The 17,754-nt window shown below is 35.2% G+C and overlaps 1 protein-coding gene across 1 annotated transcript in view; it reads right to left on the bottom strand.

Moving 5' to 3' along the window:
- Positions 1–288: 288 nt before the first annotated feature.
- LOC306882219 (SPARC-related modular calcium-binding protein 2-like) overlaps positions 289–17,754 on the bottom strand; it is a 33,716-nt gene continuing 16,250 nt past the window's right edge. Inside the window, exons 5-13 of the mRNA XM_079436710.1 lie at positions 17,494–17,538; positions 15,824–15,877; positions 15,655–15,726; positions 11,242–11,428; positions 8,692–8,774; positions 2,547–2,646; positions 2,033–2,280; positions 1,043–1,080; positions 289–851 (exon numbers count right to left, since the gene is read on the bottom strand). Of these exons, the coding sequence (XP_079292836.1) occupies positions 828–851; positions 1,043–1,080; positions 2,033–2,280; positions 2,547–2,646; positions 8,692–8,774; positions 11,242–11,428; positions 15,655–15,726; positions 15,824–15,877; positions 17,494–17,538 (851 nt within the window). The 3' untranslated portion in view covers positions 289–827. The remainder of the gene's footprint in view (positions 852–1,042; positions 1,081–2,032; positions 2,281–2,546; positions 2,647–8,691; positions 8,775–11,241; positions 11,429–15,654; positions 15,727–15,823; positions 15,878–17,493; positions 17,539–17,754) is intronic.

Below are 17,754 nucleotides of genomic sequence, written 5' to 3'. Positions count from 1 at the left end.
GAGGTAAGTAGTAGGCATAGAGCTGTGATAGCTATGGTAGTCCTCTTCACATGAACGAGACCGGACACTGGGGTGCTGTGAGGTGTGTGTATTTATGGCATGGCTAATGAGTGGCTCGATGTGCAGGTGCGTGTGATCAGTACTCAGGTTGGTTGTGATTGGTTGGTGACAGAGCCTGGCAGATCTGTGACAATAATGAATGTTTGTTGGTTTTTCCTCTACAACTTCCGTATGCAGATTCAGTGAATACTCTTACACACTCTCACAATAACAAGAATACGAAATATTATAAAAGACTTCTTTATTTCTAATCATCATGAAGCACTTTCAACAAAATGATCTGTCTACCATTTCATGTGTGGTACAGGGCTACAATCAGTAATAATTCCAAGCTCAGGCAGTAGTTGGGATTTGGTATAAAAACTAAATTGAGGCGTCTAAAAAACTCAGTTTAGATGCATTACAAGCTACCCAGAAATTAGCCAAAGAAAAGACAAACAAAATACGTAACAACAAAGATGGCCTTGACAAATGCAACATGTAATACAACTTGTACAACTTAGAAAAGTATACTTATTTTAGACTCACAAAGGACACATACATTGTATGTGTTAAATTATTATTAATCTTTTTGTTGTTTGTTGTAAGGACATAAAAATGCTAACTACATCATTCACATATTCAGCAGTCTGTTTAAATACCTTAGTTTTCTACAAAGTGAATTTACATTGCTTTAAAGTACAAAGTGCAAAGACTATGGTTTCCATCATCGTTTTGGTGGGGGCAGGATCTGCGGGACGGGAGCGGGAACAATCGCAGCGGCCACTTCAGCCTTGCTTCTTTGACAGGTTCTGAAAAAAGTCAAATGAGAGAATGAGGAAAATGTGATTTTAAAACAGTGGCTTTCATTTATAAATGCAATTGTCTACTTGTATTAGTAATTGGTTTCAATCTACTGCTCTGTAAAAAAAAAAAAAAAAAAAAAAGAGAGAAAAGCTGGAATGCACGTTGTGAATGTTAACAGCCACTGACATTAACTCACCAGTTTACTAGATGTTGTGCCTTCACCTGTTTTTGCCCCTGGGGAAAAAGCAATGAGAATGTTTTACAAGACTGTTCCCCATTACATGACGGCAATATGGGTTATTTCTGAGAAAGTTATTAAACAAATGCAAGTGCTCATGGTCATTAAAACGACCACACAGTCTTCAAACAATCTCAGGCTGAACCTACAATAGGTAGAGCGCAGTATCTCCCTCATCCAATCAAAAAACAGAACACTTGAGTTTATGCTGCTCATAAGACAATGCTGTAAATCCACTGATTTCATCATAAAAATGAAAAACTTGTCATAATTATGTGAAAGTAATTGACTATTTTTCGTTCTACAGGATTTCAAACAAAAAATTGGATCTTGCAGATTGGAATTCCAAAAGCGCAACTGGACCTGATTTTCAAAAATCTTATTGGGGTTGGTAAGAATTTATTACAGAGGGTTTATATTTCAAATAAATGCTGTTCTTTTAAACTTTCTATTCATCAAAGAATACTGAAAAAAATAATGTTTTCACAAAAAAAAAAAAAACATTGCTGTTAATAATCAGAAATATTTCTTGAGCAGCAAATCAGCATATTTGAATTATTTTTATAGGATCATGTGACACTGAAGACTGGAGTAATGATGCTGAAAATTCAGCTTTGTATCAGAAAAATAAATTACATTTTAAAATATATTAAAATAGACAACATTTATTGTAAATTATAAAACATTTCACAATATTACTGTTTTTGATCAAATAAATTCAGCCTTGGTCAGCAAAAGAGACTGTACCAACCCGAGACTTTAGACTAGTAGTGTATTTTGCATTCAAATTGCATTAAAAAGTGCATTCAGTGGAGCATCACTTTTTTTCCTCTACCATTTAAAATCAAATTATACCCACTGTTCTCTGAAGCAGTAGAAACTCTTGTCTATTATGTTCAGTAGATGCCCTTATTTCTCGGACATCCATCAGGAAACAGAGAGACTCACCCTCTTCCTTAGTGACACCCAGACAGCCCATCAGTTCCTGTAGAGACAGGGCTTTATCGTTGCTGATGTCGCAGTACTCCACAAACTTCTTCACACACTTCTTGGGTTTGGATTTCTTGCGCAGTAAACGCTTGAATGGTTTGATTTCTTTCTTTCCGATGTCGCCGCTGGAATTCTTGTCAAGCTGACTGAAATACCAGTGAACAACTCGCTCTTCCAGAGTGTGACTGGGGTCAGGCTCCAACATCCTGAATGGAGGAAAAATCAAACACTGAACATGTTTATACGCACTTTATTTTCTGGTTCAATGCCTGTGAAACATGTACTGGAGATAAATATTAAATGAAGTTTTAATTTGCTGCCTTTTGATCGTTAGGGGCCTGAATAGCAACGTCAATTATTCTAGTCAGTCAACTTATGAAAATATTTTTACACCACACTGTAGGCAGGGTCTGTCAAATTCATGAACCGGTCCATTACATCTAGATTTGTCCTTTCTCAGTTTCTTGTTTACCTGCCGGCAGAGGCCGGGTCAGTTACTGCATGGACCATGTCTGTGGACAACGCGTCCAAAACGCTGGTCAGGAATTCTGTTTTCTTCTCCCCAGGACATCCTGAAATATAGAGAGATGCGAGTGTTACAGAAAGAGCTGCAAGATTTAAAATAACTGTTTAGAATTACATGTTTGGGGGAAAAAAATTAATTTGAGTGAGCTATTCAGTTAAACTGTGCTTTACTTTTGATTGTAAAACTGTCTAAATTTTATTTTTTTTATTGGATTTTAGTGACATTACGTTGTTGCTTAACAAAATCCCATGAGAAAAAAACGTAAAGAGAACAAGGCTTCCTTTTATGTGACATTTTACCTTCAGGTTAAACAGCTATGAAACCTCATAAACAGTTGTTGTGACTGAATTACTTCATGTAACTGCTGCTCTGGTCTTAATTACTGAACTATATGTGATTTTGTCACTATACAACTCAGCGATCATAGACATAAAAAAAAAGAAGTGCATTAAATTAATCAAAAGTGACAGAATAGATGTTAATAATGTTGAAAAAGATTTCTTTTCTAAATGAATGCTGTTCTTTTGAAATCTGTACTCATCAAAGACTCCTAAAACAAGTATCACGGCTTCCACAAAAATATGATGCAGCACAACTGTTTTCAACACTGATAATACTAAATCTTTCTTGAGCAGCAAATCAGCATATTAGAATGATTTCTGAAGGATTGTGTGACTCTAACGACTTAAGTAATGATGCTGAAAATTCAGCTTTGCATCACAGGAATAAATTACCAACCCCAAACATTCAAATATCTGAATGTTATTTAGCATTTTTAAAAATGCACCAGATTAAATGCACATTTTCACAGTTTACAGAGTATATACCATGGCACTGAACGATTACAGTATTTAATGAATGATTACAACTAATACATGTTCAAAAAAAAAAAAAAGGCCCTTATTTGTTAATATACAGTATAGTTCAGCTAGTGAATTCTAGTGGCTATTTGAGGTACTGGCACCATAGGTGGCCCAATAAACACTGAAAGATGTAAAGCTGTCAGATGTTTTTACCCTAACTGCACTTAAAGATGTTGGAGAGTAGGAGAGTTAAACAATGTTACGGCTTCAGAGATTCTTCACCATCTTGTCGTAAAAATCAGACCTCCCTCTCCTATATCCTGTCTGAGGAAGATGACAGCTGCCAATCAAACCGAGCATTTGAGTTTATGGTCACAGTTAAACGTTTGCTGTCTGTGGGAATTGAGGCCTTTGGGTGAAAATTGAGGTTTGGGTGAAACCCACAAACCAGTCAAAAACGTGTCCAGGCCCCTTATTCTTCAACAGTGCGTATACACAGATGAGTGTGTAAGAACAGTTTCACACAAAGTGTAGGATCTACCAACTTGTCCTTATATGTAGCAATGTGTGTAAGGACAAACAATAGAACCTTTCATATGCACTGTTGATAAATAAGGCCCCTGGTCATAATTTACCATCAAAATTTGAAATTATATTTTGCTTTGTGACAAAATATATTTGGATTGTGACATTATATTTATGACAGATTTTTGCAAACATTACGGGAACGTTACTTTTGAATGTTCTCTAAAGATTCTGAAACAAGTAGTAACATTTAAAAAATGTTTGATGAACATCCAGCTAAAAAGTTTTGAGAAAAACATTACACGCATGTATAAATAACATTTTTGTGCTAATGTTTTGAGAACATTATTAAAGACCAGATAACTTTGAACAAATGTTATATTAACATTATTGTGGAATGTTTGTTCATAACTAGTTCTGAGAACATTCCCTGTTAGCTAGGAAGCAATTGACTTTAGTTAAGATCCCCCCATAATCCTCATTAATATCATGCAATAAATTAATAAATATTGAATGTAAAAAAAATAATATGTAAATAATATGCTGATTACTAAAATGATATACCAAAATAAAAATGGCAATTTTTTTGGCAATGGACAGTAAACTATTTCTTTTTTAGTCAGTGGTTTACAGTAAGTGTTTTATTTCAGCAAATGTGTGCCCATCTCATTCAGTAGCTTGTGTTATGTATATGCACATGTATATTGGCCACCCTGCTCTTTAGATATTAAGTGTCCAAGGGAGTTTAACACACTCCTACACCTTCTTTCTCATATCCATCTGTCTGTCCAAATAAAGCAAGATAAAGAAAGGGAAAGTGTGTTTGTGTGTATGTGTATGTGTATGTGTTTGCAAGGAGGAGTCTTCACATGCTGGTCTGTTTATGGTCAGGCCCAGAGGCAACAGATTCTCTGGTGTAAGAAGTAAAGGCATGCCGAGGTCCTCGTGAACAGGTGTGTGTGAGAGTGAACGTGATCAGGTAAACAGACGGCCTCACACGAGAGAAAAGAGAAGGCAAAATGACATTTAAACGTGCAGGTTTGCAAGCGAGTGTCGTGCTGAAGATCTGTGTGAGTTTCTGCTCCTCACTGAGACCAGACACAATAAAATATCCGTGAAATCTGTTCATACGAGGAATGGCATTCTTCTTGCTTTTTCCTTAAAAACAACAAAGTTTAGTGCAGTCTAGACAATCAATAACAGACATTTCTGACCTTTTAAGAATTCTTTTTGCTCTTGGCATTTTATATTAGTCAGAAAATTCAATTTTTAATGTGTCTTTGTGTTCCATTTTAGGATGAATTAATTGAGTTTAAACTGCATTGCTTGTGTGAGTAAAGAAAATACAGCTTAAATATGATTCGTCTAATATAAGTAGTTGTTTGATTTGGTTAAAAAAATATCCAGTATTATGATATGATATCTATTTGTGTGTGCTAAGCAATCCAATGCTGCAGGAATGACATATTTTTGTTGGCCAAAACACACATTTTTTTCACACTTTATTCTACAAGATAATCTTACAAACTTACGTGAAAAAAAAATAAAAAAAAAATCAGACATTCATTCGAACTCTCCAGCTAATTTAAATGCTGAGTTAGGATTCACTGAGTAAACCCAACCAGATCCTAAATTTTACAACATTTCAGCATTACCCAGAATCCTGCAGCTTGTGGAACTTACATAAAAGCTCTCAAGTTGCAACAGAGTCATGAGAATTGCGGTATTGGCTGTGCATTGTGGACGTTTAGCTGCCAGCAGCAGCCGGCCCACATCAGCCCCCCTTCTACACCACAATTAACCAGCCGTGAACAGAGAGATGCTCACACAACAGCACCTGTACACATGCTGCTGGCAGCTTGACCGTCCACACACACACACACACACCTGAGGAACAGAGGTTTATTCATTAACATATTGAGATATTTGCATTTTTACCAGAGTGCATAGTGGCAAAGCTAGCCTAGTAGTGAAGTGAAGTGAAGTGAAGTGACATACATACTGCCAAGTATGGTGACCCATACTCCGCATTCGTGCTCTGCATTTAACCCATCCATCGTGCACACACACAGCAGTGAACACACACACACCGTGAACACACACCCGGAGCAGTGGGCAGCCATTTATGCTGCGGCGCCCGGGGAGCAGTTGGGGGTTCGGTGCCTTGCTCAAGGGCACCTCAGTCGTGGTATTGAAGTGGAAGAGAGCGCTGAACATTCACTCCCCCCACCTACAATCCCTGCCGGCCTGAGACTCGAACCCGCAACCTTTGGATTACGAGTCCGACTCTCTAACCATTAGGCCACGACTTCCCCCTATGTGGGTAGTAGTGGATAAGACCAACAATTAGTCTGTGTTTACTAAGCTGGGTCATTCTTACTATGCAGTAGAGATTCATATCAGTGTGATATAAGTCTATATAATATAAAAAATTGAAAGTAGGGGTGCATTTTAAATAATTCTACTACTTTTTGGGAGCATTGTGTACTATCCACTAAGAAAAACTGGCTGTTTATTACAAAATACTCAACGTATTTCTTCACGTGTAATTATTTGATACATTTTTACTGTCTTTAATCTCAGAAAAAGGTACATAAGCTGACTCTATGGTGGTACCCTTTCAAAAGGTACTAATAAAATGTGCACTTCCAGTACAAATATGTATCTTTAAAGCATTAATATGCACCTTCAGGGGTAAAAAAAAAAAAATGTACTTTTGAAAGGGTACTGCCCCAGTGATAGCTTTTATACCCTTTTTCTCATAGTGTGGGAGGTTTTGTAATATCCCTTTAAATAATAAAAGTTTGTTCCTTGATGACATCATATCATCCAGGAAGTGACAACATACTGAGGAACATCATCACCAACATCAGTGAGTGTTAGCAATGATTTGACGAATTCTGTGAATTTTATTTATTTATTTATTTTGTGGTTTTTGTTGGTTTTTGTCACTCTAAACTGTTCCATATTGTTACATAAATCAGTGTGATAGTATAAAATTAATAAGCTCATAAAAGATAAGACTGTCACCCCCTCACTGAGCAATTTTTTTAACTTATTAATGAATCCCTTCACCATTGAAAACATTTCCAAAGGGAGGCGTTGTCTGATTAATATATATATATATAGTAAAGTAGCACACACATTCTCACACCTCACACACTGTTTCAAAAGCCTGTTTCACCTCTTAATCTTAATTAAAGTATGTAGATAATCCTATTAGTCAAAGTCTGACCAGGGTTACTACACATTCTGTTATTTGGGACAAAGCACTAAAGCATTTCTCATGTACTTGCACTAACAAAAAGTATCATGCTATTTCCATGCTATTTTTAGAAATACACAGCTAGGGTACTTCTTGTTAGTAAATACCATAATACTGTAAACACTATAGTATTTATACCATGCATTACAATTATTCAGAATCATGGTAGATGTTTAAATGCCAGAGTTCTATTCCAACTAATAACACAGTACCACCACATTACATTTGTTTTGTATTAGTTCTGAGCAATAGTATAATAATACAATATTTATACATTTGGTCTGAAATTAACTCATTTGAATGAACCAGAAGTGAAAGTTGCAGATGCTAAAATCTTTAAAATCATGATGTTAATGTTGTTCATAAATGATAAATTACTGTGAATTATAAATTCATAAGAAATTATTATTTTTAATGTTTTTAAAAGTCTCTGATGCTCACCAAGGCTACAATTATTGTGAAATATTATAACAATCTAAAATATGTTTTCTATTCAAATATATTTTAAAATGTAATTTATTACTGTGATGGAAATGCTATTTTTTAATAATACACCATCAATATTTTCCTAATACACCATCATTCTAATATACTTATTTGCTGCTTAAGAAACATTTCTTACTATCACTATTGAAAACATTTGCGCTGCTTAATTTTTTGTGGAGACATTTTTCAGGATCCTGAAATAAAATAAGTTATTTGAAACGAAAAACTTATTGGACATGTAGCTTGTTACATTATTAATTTCTTTACTGTCTCTTTTGACTAAATTAATGTGTAATAATTTTTTTTTTTAAATCTAGCTGACTCCAAACTTTTGAACAGTAGTGTATTTATTTTTTATATAAAATAATATTGAATATGTAAATATTAAACTTATCACGTATAGTCCACGTACAGGGATGGAATATTGCAGCTCCAATTATTTTGAGTCTAATCAAGGACTTTATTCATGCTGGAAATGGAAGTCACTTGTTTCCTTTTTGCGGTTTTTTATCTTTGCCCTCTACTCCTTTTTCCTCTGTTCTTCGTCTCGGCCACTCCCCCACACTCATCCCTCCTTGTCATCCTCTTGGGTTCGTGCTATCTATTGTAATCAATCTTTTCTACCTCCCCTTTCCTCACTGAGATGATCTGTTAACATCTGTCGTCTATGCGGACCGTAGGGTCGTGGGAAACCAGGAGATGGTTTTAGACTCTTGATGTCACACATACCTGAACTCACAAGCAAAAACATATAGATGCATAGCCAGACTTTGTGCATTTTGCATGTATGAAATGTGATATCAAATTTGTCAAAATGAACCAAACAACAGGCAGTGCACCTATTAAAAGACATCTATTCAGTTTAATTTGATTGAGGTCCTCTTTGGTAAAATGGTGTTGTTTTTTCATTTTTGTAGCCTTGTTTCTAGTCCTCTTGCTATTTTTAAGTCTCTCTCCAGCAAGCATTGCACAATATTTTCGCATCTGCTCATAAGCACACAATTAAGCTCACCCTGCAGGTGTCTGCTCCTGTAATGGTCCTTTGGTTTGTTTGGATGGGCTCTGGCGTTTCCATCACATTTTGGCTGTTCAAATCTACAGCAAGAGAGAGAAAAAAACAGAGAAGGAATGAGAGTGAATACAAAGCATTATTGTTTACACAGTGATGAGTCCAACAGCTAAAACATTCCACCAATGCTAAGAAAAATGTTTAGATTTCGTTTTAAATAGCACAAAGACCACAATAACATAATACTGTTGAATAATGTTGAATACAGATTATCGTTTCTTCACCATTGTGATGTATATCGCAAAATAATAATGATATGTACGATATAGGTATATATAAGCATTTATCTGTCTATAAATGATTTATTGTTATATCTATATCTACACACACAAACACACACACACACTGTGTGTATAACTTTTAATATACTTAAAACTAAGGCATTATTAAACTTGCTGAAGTTAATTCATTTTTAAACGGATCTTAATCCCAGACAATACTTAATCAAAGTTCAAAATTTGGAGAACAGATCATGTTTGTTGTTTATTTAATAGGCTTTCTGTAAATATAGAAGTGCGCAGGATCATCATCCAATATTTTTGTAACTGAATATGCTTCTGTAGAAGACTTTTTCATCACCTTATCTATTCACAACAACTGGATGCAGTCACTAGAAGGACGGCTCAGAGATGCAGGGAACAGAGGAATGGAGTGAAAGACAATGAGTGGACAAAAAGAAAAGAAGTAAGAAGTGTAAAACAAGAGAAACGTTCATGGCCCCATTAGGACAGTAAATGTCCTCCAATCTTTGCCAGGCGACTTGCCCAAACAACAGAGAAAGAGAGAGAGAGAGGAGGCTGATGGGAAGGTAGCACTTCCATGCATGCTCTAATGCGTTGTTTGGCACACTGTCCGAGGCTTTGTTAATTTAATAGCACATTCGGTGATGGTCAGAAATCCACAGCATCACTCCATAACACTCCTGCAGCTCATTAAATGTGCCCCTGAATACAGAGAGTGTCACTGACCCCTGGCTAACACACTCACAATGTTTTGTTATCCTGCCAGGTTTCTTGATCGGTTGAGCAGCCCTCCTGTTAGCAGATGAGTATTTAATCAGAATAATTTGCAGCTATATTTAGTTTTTCTTAACGATTGCAGAGCAGAAAGCTGCACTTGAAATGTTAAAAGAAACTGAATGAGATTAGGCCAAGTATTGGCCCCCAGGAGACTCCAAAGCTCAATTTTGTACCCCATAGTAAGTGGAAGAATGAGACCTGCCAAAGTTAACCTGAAAGGTTGCTCTTTCTCAGGTCATCCAAGATGTAGATGAGTTTGTTTCTTTGTCAGAACAGAGTTGGAGAAATTTAGCATTACATCACTTGCTCACTAATGGGTCCTCTGCAGTGAATGGGTGCCGTCAGAATGAGAGTCCAAACAGCTGATAAAAACATCACAATAATCCACAAGTAACCCACAACAATCCAGTCAATCAGTTAACATCTTGTGAAGTAAAAAGCAATGCTTCTAACTTCAAACTTTTGCTACAAGCTAATATACGAGTCCTCTATCTATAATATTGCATTCTCCAATGAAAACGTAGTCTCACCTGAATCAGGAGAGAAATATGCACAGATCAAGCACCGCTTACAAGCAAAAACAGTACAAAAGAGTTCTAAACAAATATGTTGGTGGATGTTGAAGAGGACAACAGGGGATGGACTTTTTCATTGGAGAAATTGCTATAATAGATTATGGTCTCATAATCTGGCCAGAAGCAACCGTTTAAACTTAAATCAGCTTAATGATTTGTTTCTTACAGTCACACAGTTATTTGCTTCACAAGATGTTAATTGATGGTCTGTGGTTGTGTGGATTACTTCTGAATTATTGTGATGTTTTTATCAGCTATTTGGACTTTTGTTCTGACGGCACCCATTGCAGAGGATCCATTGGTGAGCAACATTTCTCCAATCTGTTCCAATGAAAAAACAACCTCATCTACATTTTCATTTGTGGATGAACTATTCCCTTAAAAATGCATTGTAGAAATAATATCCTAATAGTTGTACTGGAAAAAATTTCCCCGTATATATATATATACACACAGGTCCTTCTCAAAAAATTAGCATATTGTGATAAAGTTCATTATTTTCTGTAATGTACTGATAAACATTAGACTTTCATATATTTTAGATTCATTACAACACAACTGAAGTAGTTCAAGCCTTTTATTGTTTTAATATTGATGATTTTGGCATACAGCTCATGAAAACCCAAAATTCCTATCTCAAAAAATTAGCATATCATGAAAAGGTTCTCTAAACGAGCTATTAACCTAATCATCTGAATCAACTAATTAACTGTAAACACCTTCAAAAGATTCCTGAGGCTTTTAAAAACTCCCAGCCTGGTTCATTACTCAAAACCGCAATCATGGGTAAGACTGCCGACCTGACTGCTGTCCAGAAGGCCATCATTGACACCCTCAAGCAAGAGGGTAAGACCTGTATATATATATTTTTACATAAAATCCTATATTGAGTGCATTACCTTGTGGATGTGCCAGGTATGGGTCGTCCAGTGTCCACCAGGACACACCAGCAGTATCCGGTGGAGGGATGGCACTGAACGGGTTTGTAGAGGCCACCGTGAGCACAATCCGGCACAAAAACCGCTTCGTTTTTATGTTGTCTTGCTTCTTCCTGTGCTGACAGCTGCTCCTGATCACACGAGGTCGCTGAGGTAAAGTAAGGCAGAGGAAAGGAGTGAGATACTGCAGGAGACACAATATGAGTGAGTAAGTGTCAGTGTTCTCTCTGGTGAAGAGAAGCCAAGCATCTGTGTTTCCATACAATGAAAGGAGACAGTGTCCAAGAGCTGTGTCAAACTCCAAAAAAGTAACTTCTTGAAATTTCCATAAAAGTAGTACATAAGACAATGCACAATAGCTTGTGAGGACTAGAATATAACAGACTTTTCCTAAAATCTTAAAAAAAAAAAATAATAATAATAATAATTCCAAAAAATCTAAAGTTCGACTAATATCTAATTCCATGATTTTGGAGGGATGCATCCCTCATATGGTATCCCATAATCTTGGGTGTGATTCGTCTGGACAAAAGAACATACAGGTAAATGCTGTTCGATGTTGAAAAAATGTATAACAAATTTAAATTGAATTAAATGAAAACGATTTTATTTCTATTTTATTTTTATTTATTATGTGTGTTTACAAATGAATCTTTAATACATCTAAATATATTATTAAATTTTAAACAAATTAATTACACTTAATTGGCAGTTGAGCAAATTAATATATAAATGTCAATTAAAAAACCTTATAATAGATAAGCATTGTATTTATTAGATATGATATCTCATGATTCTGTGAGTGTGATTAATCTGGTTAAAATAATGTATGCTGTCTGATGTTAAAGCAATTAATAATACATTTAAAGTACTTAAATTTAGTTGAATTAAAATACATTTATGAACAAATCAATTAAATACACATTTTTTATTTTACTTTTTCAACTTGCAATTCCATTCATACTGAGCATTTAGAATTGTATTAAGTCTGATGTCTGAAGAATTAATAATGCATTTAAATTAATTTAAATTAAATACAATTTTAATTAAAATTGGAACAAATTAACTAAACTTAATTGAACAAATTAATTAAATGCTTTTTTTTTACTTATGATTCCATATTAAGAAATAAGCATTACATTTATTAAATATTCATAGTTATCTCTAAAGCTCATTTGAATTTGTTTCAGTTCATGTTATGGTGCCTTCATACAAGAACACTGCCTATGAAGTCAATGACTGACTGGACGATGAGGCCTTGGACACGAAGAGATGGATGGACAGCATGCTGGAGGGGGTAAGAGAGTCAGAGAGAGAGAAAGTGAGTACTTGTGCTTTATCTCTGGAGCCTGCGGGAATGTTTATGACATTAAGAAGTTAATGACTGCACAGGGCTCCTGCTACTCGACCAGCATAAATATTTACACATTGCCTGCATTGCTGTGTCTTTGAATGAAGATAGTGACCTTGAGTAGAGAATCGCTGCATAAAACACATTGTTTTGGGAAAACAGTGGCATCTTAGCGCTTCCTTTCAATCCTCCAAGAGACACAACAACAGCCCCAAACACATGAATGATCCATATGGAGCATAACCTTTGAGCGATGAGATTTCTCTGCATCAGGAACCAATCATCTCATGTGCCACAACACAGCTCTCCAGCAACGCTTTGAGCCGCCTGATCTAATGCAAGCAAGATTATTAAAAAAAAATGTGTGTGTGTGTGTGAGAGAGAGAGATGAAATGTGGTTTCTAATGTATTCTGTGGCAGCACAAAATATGGTTGTCAGTCACAGATGGAGGGTGAACAAACTCCAGGCTAAATGTAGTCTGATGTAAGTGTATTCTATTAACTACGCACATTGTCTCTTATTAGGAAAGTACTAGATATGGATGTCATAAAATATTTTTAATAAGACTGAATTTGACTGAAATGATCACTGACTTCAGTCTAGCATGAGTTTAAGCAATGTTTTAAAATCAATGAAGCTGCCTACACAGTGAAATAAATCTCTTACTTACATCTGCACTTGTTTGTAATGAGAAAATTCAAGAGAAATTATTGAATGATGAGACAATTTATTCAGTCCTTGTGCTTTTCAGCGATGACTAATCAGAACGCAGTCCCAAAAACTGACAGTGTGAATGTAGACTAGTGTTTGTAGTGTTTTGCTATGCAGTGATTTTAAAGCGTTAAATATAAGTATTATAATATTAGTATCTGATATTATATATACTACTCTATACTGAAATATATCACAAAAATTCGTGCAGCCCTATTTCTGCACTGTTGCTAAGCTGATCTGGGTGTTTTAAGTGCATTTCTATGCAGTTGCTAAGGTTTTAGGGGTGGTTGCTAGGATGTTCAGGGTGTTGCTAAGCTGTTTTGAGTGGTATTTAGTGCAGTGCTATGCATTTTCAAAGGTATTCTCTCTCCCACATCCGTTTATAGTTACCCTCTTCATTTCTCTGTGGTGTTGTCAGGTCTTTGGCTTCATGTGAGTTTTGTTTTAGAAAATGTTGCCATGGGTTATTCTCTTATTTTTTTAACCCAGAGACATCTTTTCTTCTGTCTTTCGTTCAATTCTATTCTGAGCGTCTCTGAATGGTGATAATCACCCTTTAGACCTCAACGAATCAGCCGTAATCAAAACCATCAGCATTCACTGCACTGCACTGATGTTTTATTGATTGTAAATCAACAGGTCTTTACAATCAAGCTATTCACACACACACACACACGTAAAAACGAGTCTATACAGAAACACACCAACTCTGTAATAATGTCATCAGAATTAGAACTTTTACTGAGTTCATGTCGTCATTTTTTTCCCAGATGGGTTTTAATAACATCTTTGTTGATTCCTTCATTAGATCAACATGTCAGGCAATGGCTGAGTGCCACAGTGAGCTGGATCTTCACTTATGTTCTTCAGTGTGTGTGTGTGTGTGTGTGTGTGTTTGAGCAACTACAGCAGCAGTCTCATAATACTTACAGATAAGTATCTGTCTTTGTCTCTTTTTCTTTCTCTTTCTATTCCCATACAAAAAATAAATCAATAAAAAATAAATAAAGTAAAATAACAAAATATATAAATCACAAAAGAAATGTGTCTTTTAATATCTCAACTGTTTTCTAAGACTAGGCCTTAATTGTTAACTAAAATTAACACAAATAAATAAATAAATGGTAATTGAAAATACAATAAAAAATAATAAATAAAAAAAACTTTATTAATCAAAAGATGTAAGATAAACACTAAAATTACTATGACTAAAACTGTAAAAAAAAAAAAAAAAAAAGTAAAACTCAAACTAAACTATAGAAATATATAAAAAGTAATACAAATGACAAAAGCATATAATCAAAATAAAACAAAAATTTAAATGAAAACTGAAAATATAAAAATAAAAGTTAATTCAAAATATGAATAAATACTATAATAGTTTGCAAATTATAATAAAAATAACACTATGATCTCCAGGTTCTCAGATGCTTCCCCTAGTAATTTTCTACAAAGAGAACCTCATGGTTCTCTTAGTTTCAGAATAGATCTTAAAAATGTTTCATTGTTTGAAACTTTCCCAATATTGGACAAGACATGAACTCAATAATTCCTCATTAAATTCTTTGAATTAGATGATCTGATGTATCCTATCCACATTAATGTCCTGTTTGTGTTCATCTGAGATAAAGTTGAGAAGTACATCCATAAAGTCCATTCAGCTCTTCAGACCATGAGCATCATTGGCCAAAGAAAAAGAAAATTACAAAATCAGATTTCTTTAATTTCTTTAATTATTTATATTGAGATTAAATTGAGAACAGAGACTTCTGTTTAAGTGCCATTTCAGAAATGTATCTTGAGAAAAACATCCCTATCTTAAATGTCTCAAAAATCTTTGAGATAATATGAACTCAATATGACCATTCTCAACAAATTCTTTCAGTTTCAAGATCCTGATCTATACTATTCCTATTAGTTTTAAAGGAGACATTATTTAGGTTCTTTGGGGATTAAAAAATAGGAGTGAATAGATTTTTATCATTGTAGGGTGGATGTGTCCACACGCTGCTGCTAAGACACATTTATATGCAAACACAATTTGCATATAAGTCCTCTTTAAAGCTCTATAATCATTCTGGATATCAACAGGTGTCTCATTCATCTGTTTTTGTTATTTCAGCAGACACATCAAGAGACAAAGTTGATACTCTAACTGCAAAGTCCACTGACATCTCCTGAGCAAAGTAAGTTAATAAAAACTTTTAGCATTTTACGATTTTCTGTCTTCTCCTTATAACCAAAACCAATCTAGCTTTGTTAGCATTGTGTGTTGAAAAGTGATAACAGATGTTTGACAGTAACTCACATTGTGTTCTTGTCCTGTTTTGTCGGCTGCGGACCTGTTCTGTCCAGAGTGTGGGGTACTGAGAGATGATGTCTAAAACACACACATGAATGCACAAAACATTAGTTCTGTCTCAAACCCTAGTGAGCGCTCGATCTACACAGCATTTAAAGGCTTCATTGACACTCACCTTCCTCATCAGCAGATGGCTGGGTTTCCGCTACGAAAAACGTAGTTGGCGGATCTGCATTGAGAATGGAGAAGATTCGCAATTGACAAATTTAACAGTGTCCAAAATTAACACTCGCCAAGCACTAAATGTGAGTCAAATTTGGCTCAAGTGATTTGAAAAATGTAATTCAGCAACTTCATTATGATTTGCAACATAATTCATGGCTTTTTAACTCATTCTTTAGATAATTGTTTATCTAGGAAATATTTTCCCCCTTGTGTGAACTTGTGTGACAGTAAATCCCCATTCCTTTGACAAATTAAGGCATAAAAAGGTCTTAAATCGGAGCAGTAGTTTCAAATTCATAAAGTCATGGCAAAAATGTTGCATGCACTGCAAAGAAATGAGTGTATTACTCATGTAAACATCTAAGTATCCTTAAATCAACACACCTGAGATGCAAAATGAATTTGAACAAATTGTGAGTTTGTTTAAAACCAGAACAAACATCTGTCAAAGGGGTATGAAAACTTGTTTTCCCATTGAATTAAGTTAATTTTTCTGAGCCTATAGGCAGATGTTTGATCTTGTTTTAATACTTCCCTTAATTTTTATAAATTTCTCAAAAAAAAAAAGATCTTAAGTCATGACATTTGCACTGGAAAACAAGACAAGTTTGTGTTATGTGTGCAGACGGGGATGAATCTCTAGACGCTGGCCACAGGAATCTAAAATGCTGAGAGCCACAGGTGTGGTTAACCTCAGCAGGGTCACCATTAACTCATCAGAGGGCAGAAGATAAACTGCCCCTTCTTTCTTTTGGTGTGTTTTTCTCTACTAGCATCCTTGGGAAAAAGTTGGGAACTTGAGGAACAACCACTGTCAGCACTCTGATGAAGTGATAAAGTATTATGAGATGCGACCATGTTATTTATATGACTCTAAAATATATATAAATATAAAATCTAGTAAGGATTTTTTGAGGCAGCTTGCTAGTTTTTGAAATGACGTGGAAAGCAAAATATCAGCTTTTTCTGGTGACTGAACAGGATTAAATTTTCCATTGTATTACAGTTTATATTACTTTTATAATTGGTATGCTTGGAAATTTGACATTTCGTAAGTAAAATCACATTTTTAATCAAAAGAGGTAAAACATCTTAGAAATAAACTTGAACAAAAACCTCCGCATCTCCCATAGCTGATTGATTTGTTTAAACTGAAAAAGACATTCCCCTTAAAACTGAGCAAAAAAAAAAAAAAGGGGGATTATCTGGAGATCAGGTGGTCTGTTTTGTTTCATAAAGGAGGGAATCAGTGCCATTAGTAATGCATGAGAAAGGTCTTCATCTGGAAAGAAGAGAAATGATGTCCAGGTGAAGTGGTTAATGTTCACTGCAGTGCTATGACAAAACCGTGAAGCCCTTCGATTTCATTTTAACGACTGTGAAAAGCAAAGGCTGTTATTACAGCGTCTCTCTGTTTAACGACTCCTACATACGACCATTTACTTTTAGCCCTGAAGCAACTTCAGCACTCTCAATTCACAAAATATTAGAATGGCAAGCCGTAACTCGCAGTACAGACACACACACACACACTCACACACTTTAAAACATAGCTGCCAGTGCAGATTGCCCCTCATGAAAGTCTTTACCATATCAAAAGAAACCGTTGAGGGTATTTACCTGATTTTCCTGGTTCCTTCGGATTCACTTTACCATTCTTGGACCCTAAAAATCAACAGGACAATCACAGGTTACTATAAATCTACACCTAGAATTGAATTCATTCTTAAATGGACTATAACATTCAAATGTGTCCTGCAGATCAGAGTCAAGTCTTCCAGGAATGGGTGATTTGAAATGACTTACGTTTTTAATTATGCATTAAGCCTCTACAGAAGAACATGATAATGTTATGGAAGCTGCAGGGGGTAAAAGCCATAT

This window comes from Barbus barbus, assembly GCF_936440315.1.
Source record: "Barbus barbus genome assembly, chromosome: 16".
In the NCBI taxonomy this organism is placed as follows: domain Eukaryota; kingdom Metazoa; phylum Chordata; class Actinopteri; order Cypriniformes; family Cyprinidae; genus Barbus; species Barbus barbus.
Note: the sequence above shows the minus strand (reverse complement) of the source record. Positions and strands in the feature narration are given on the sequence as shown.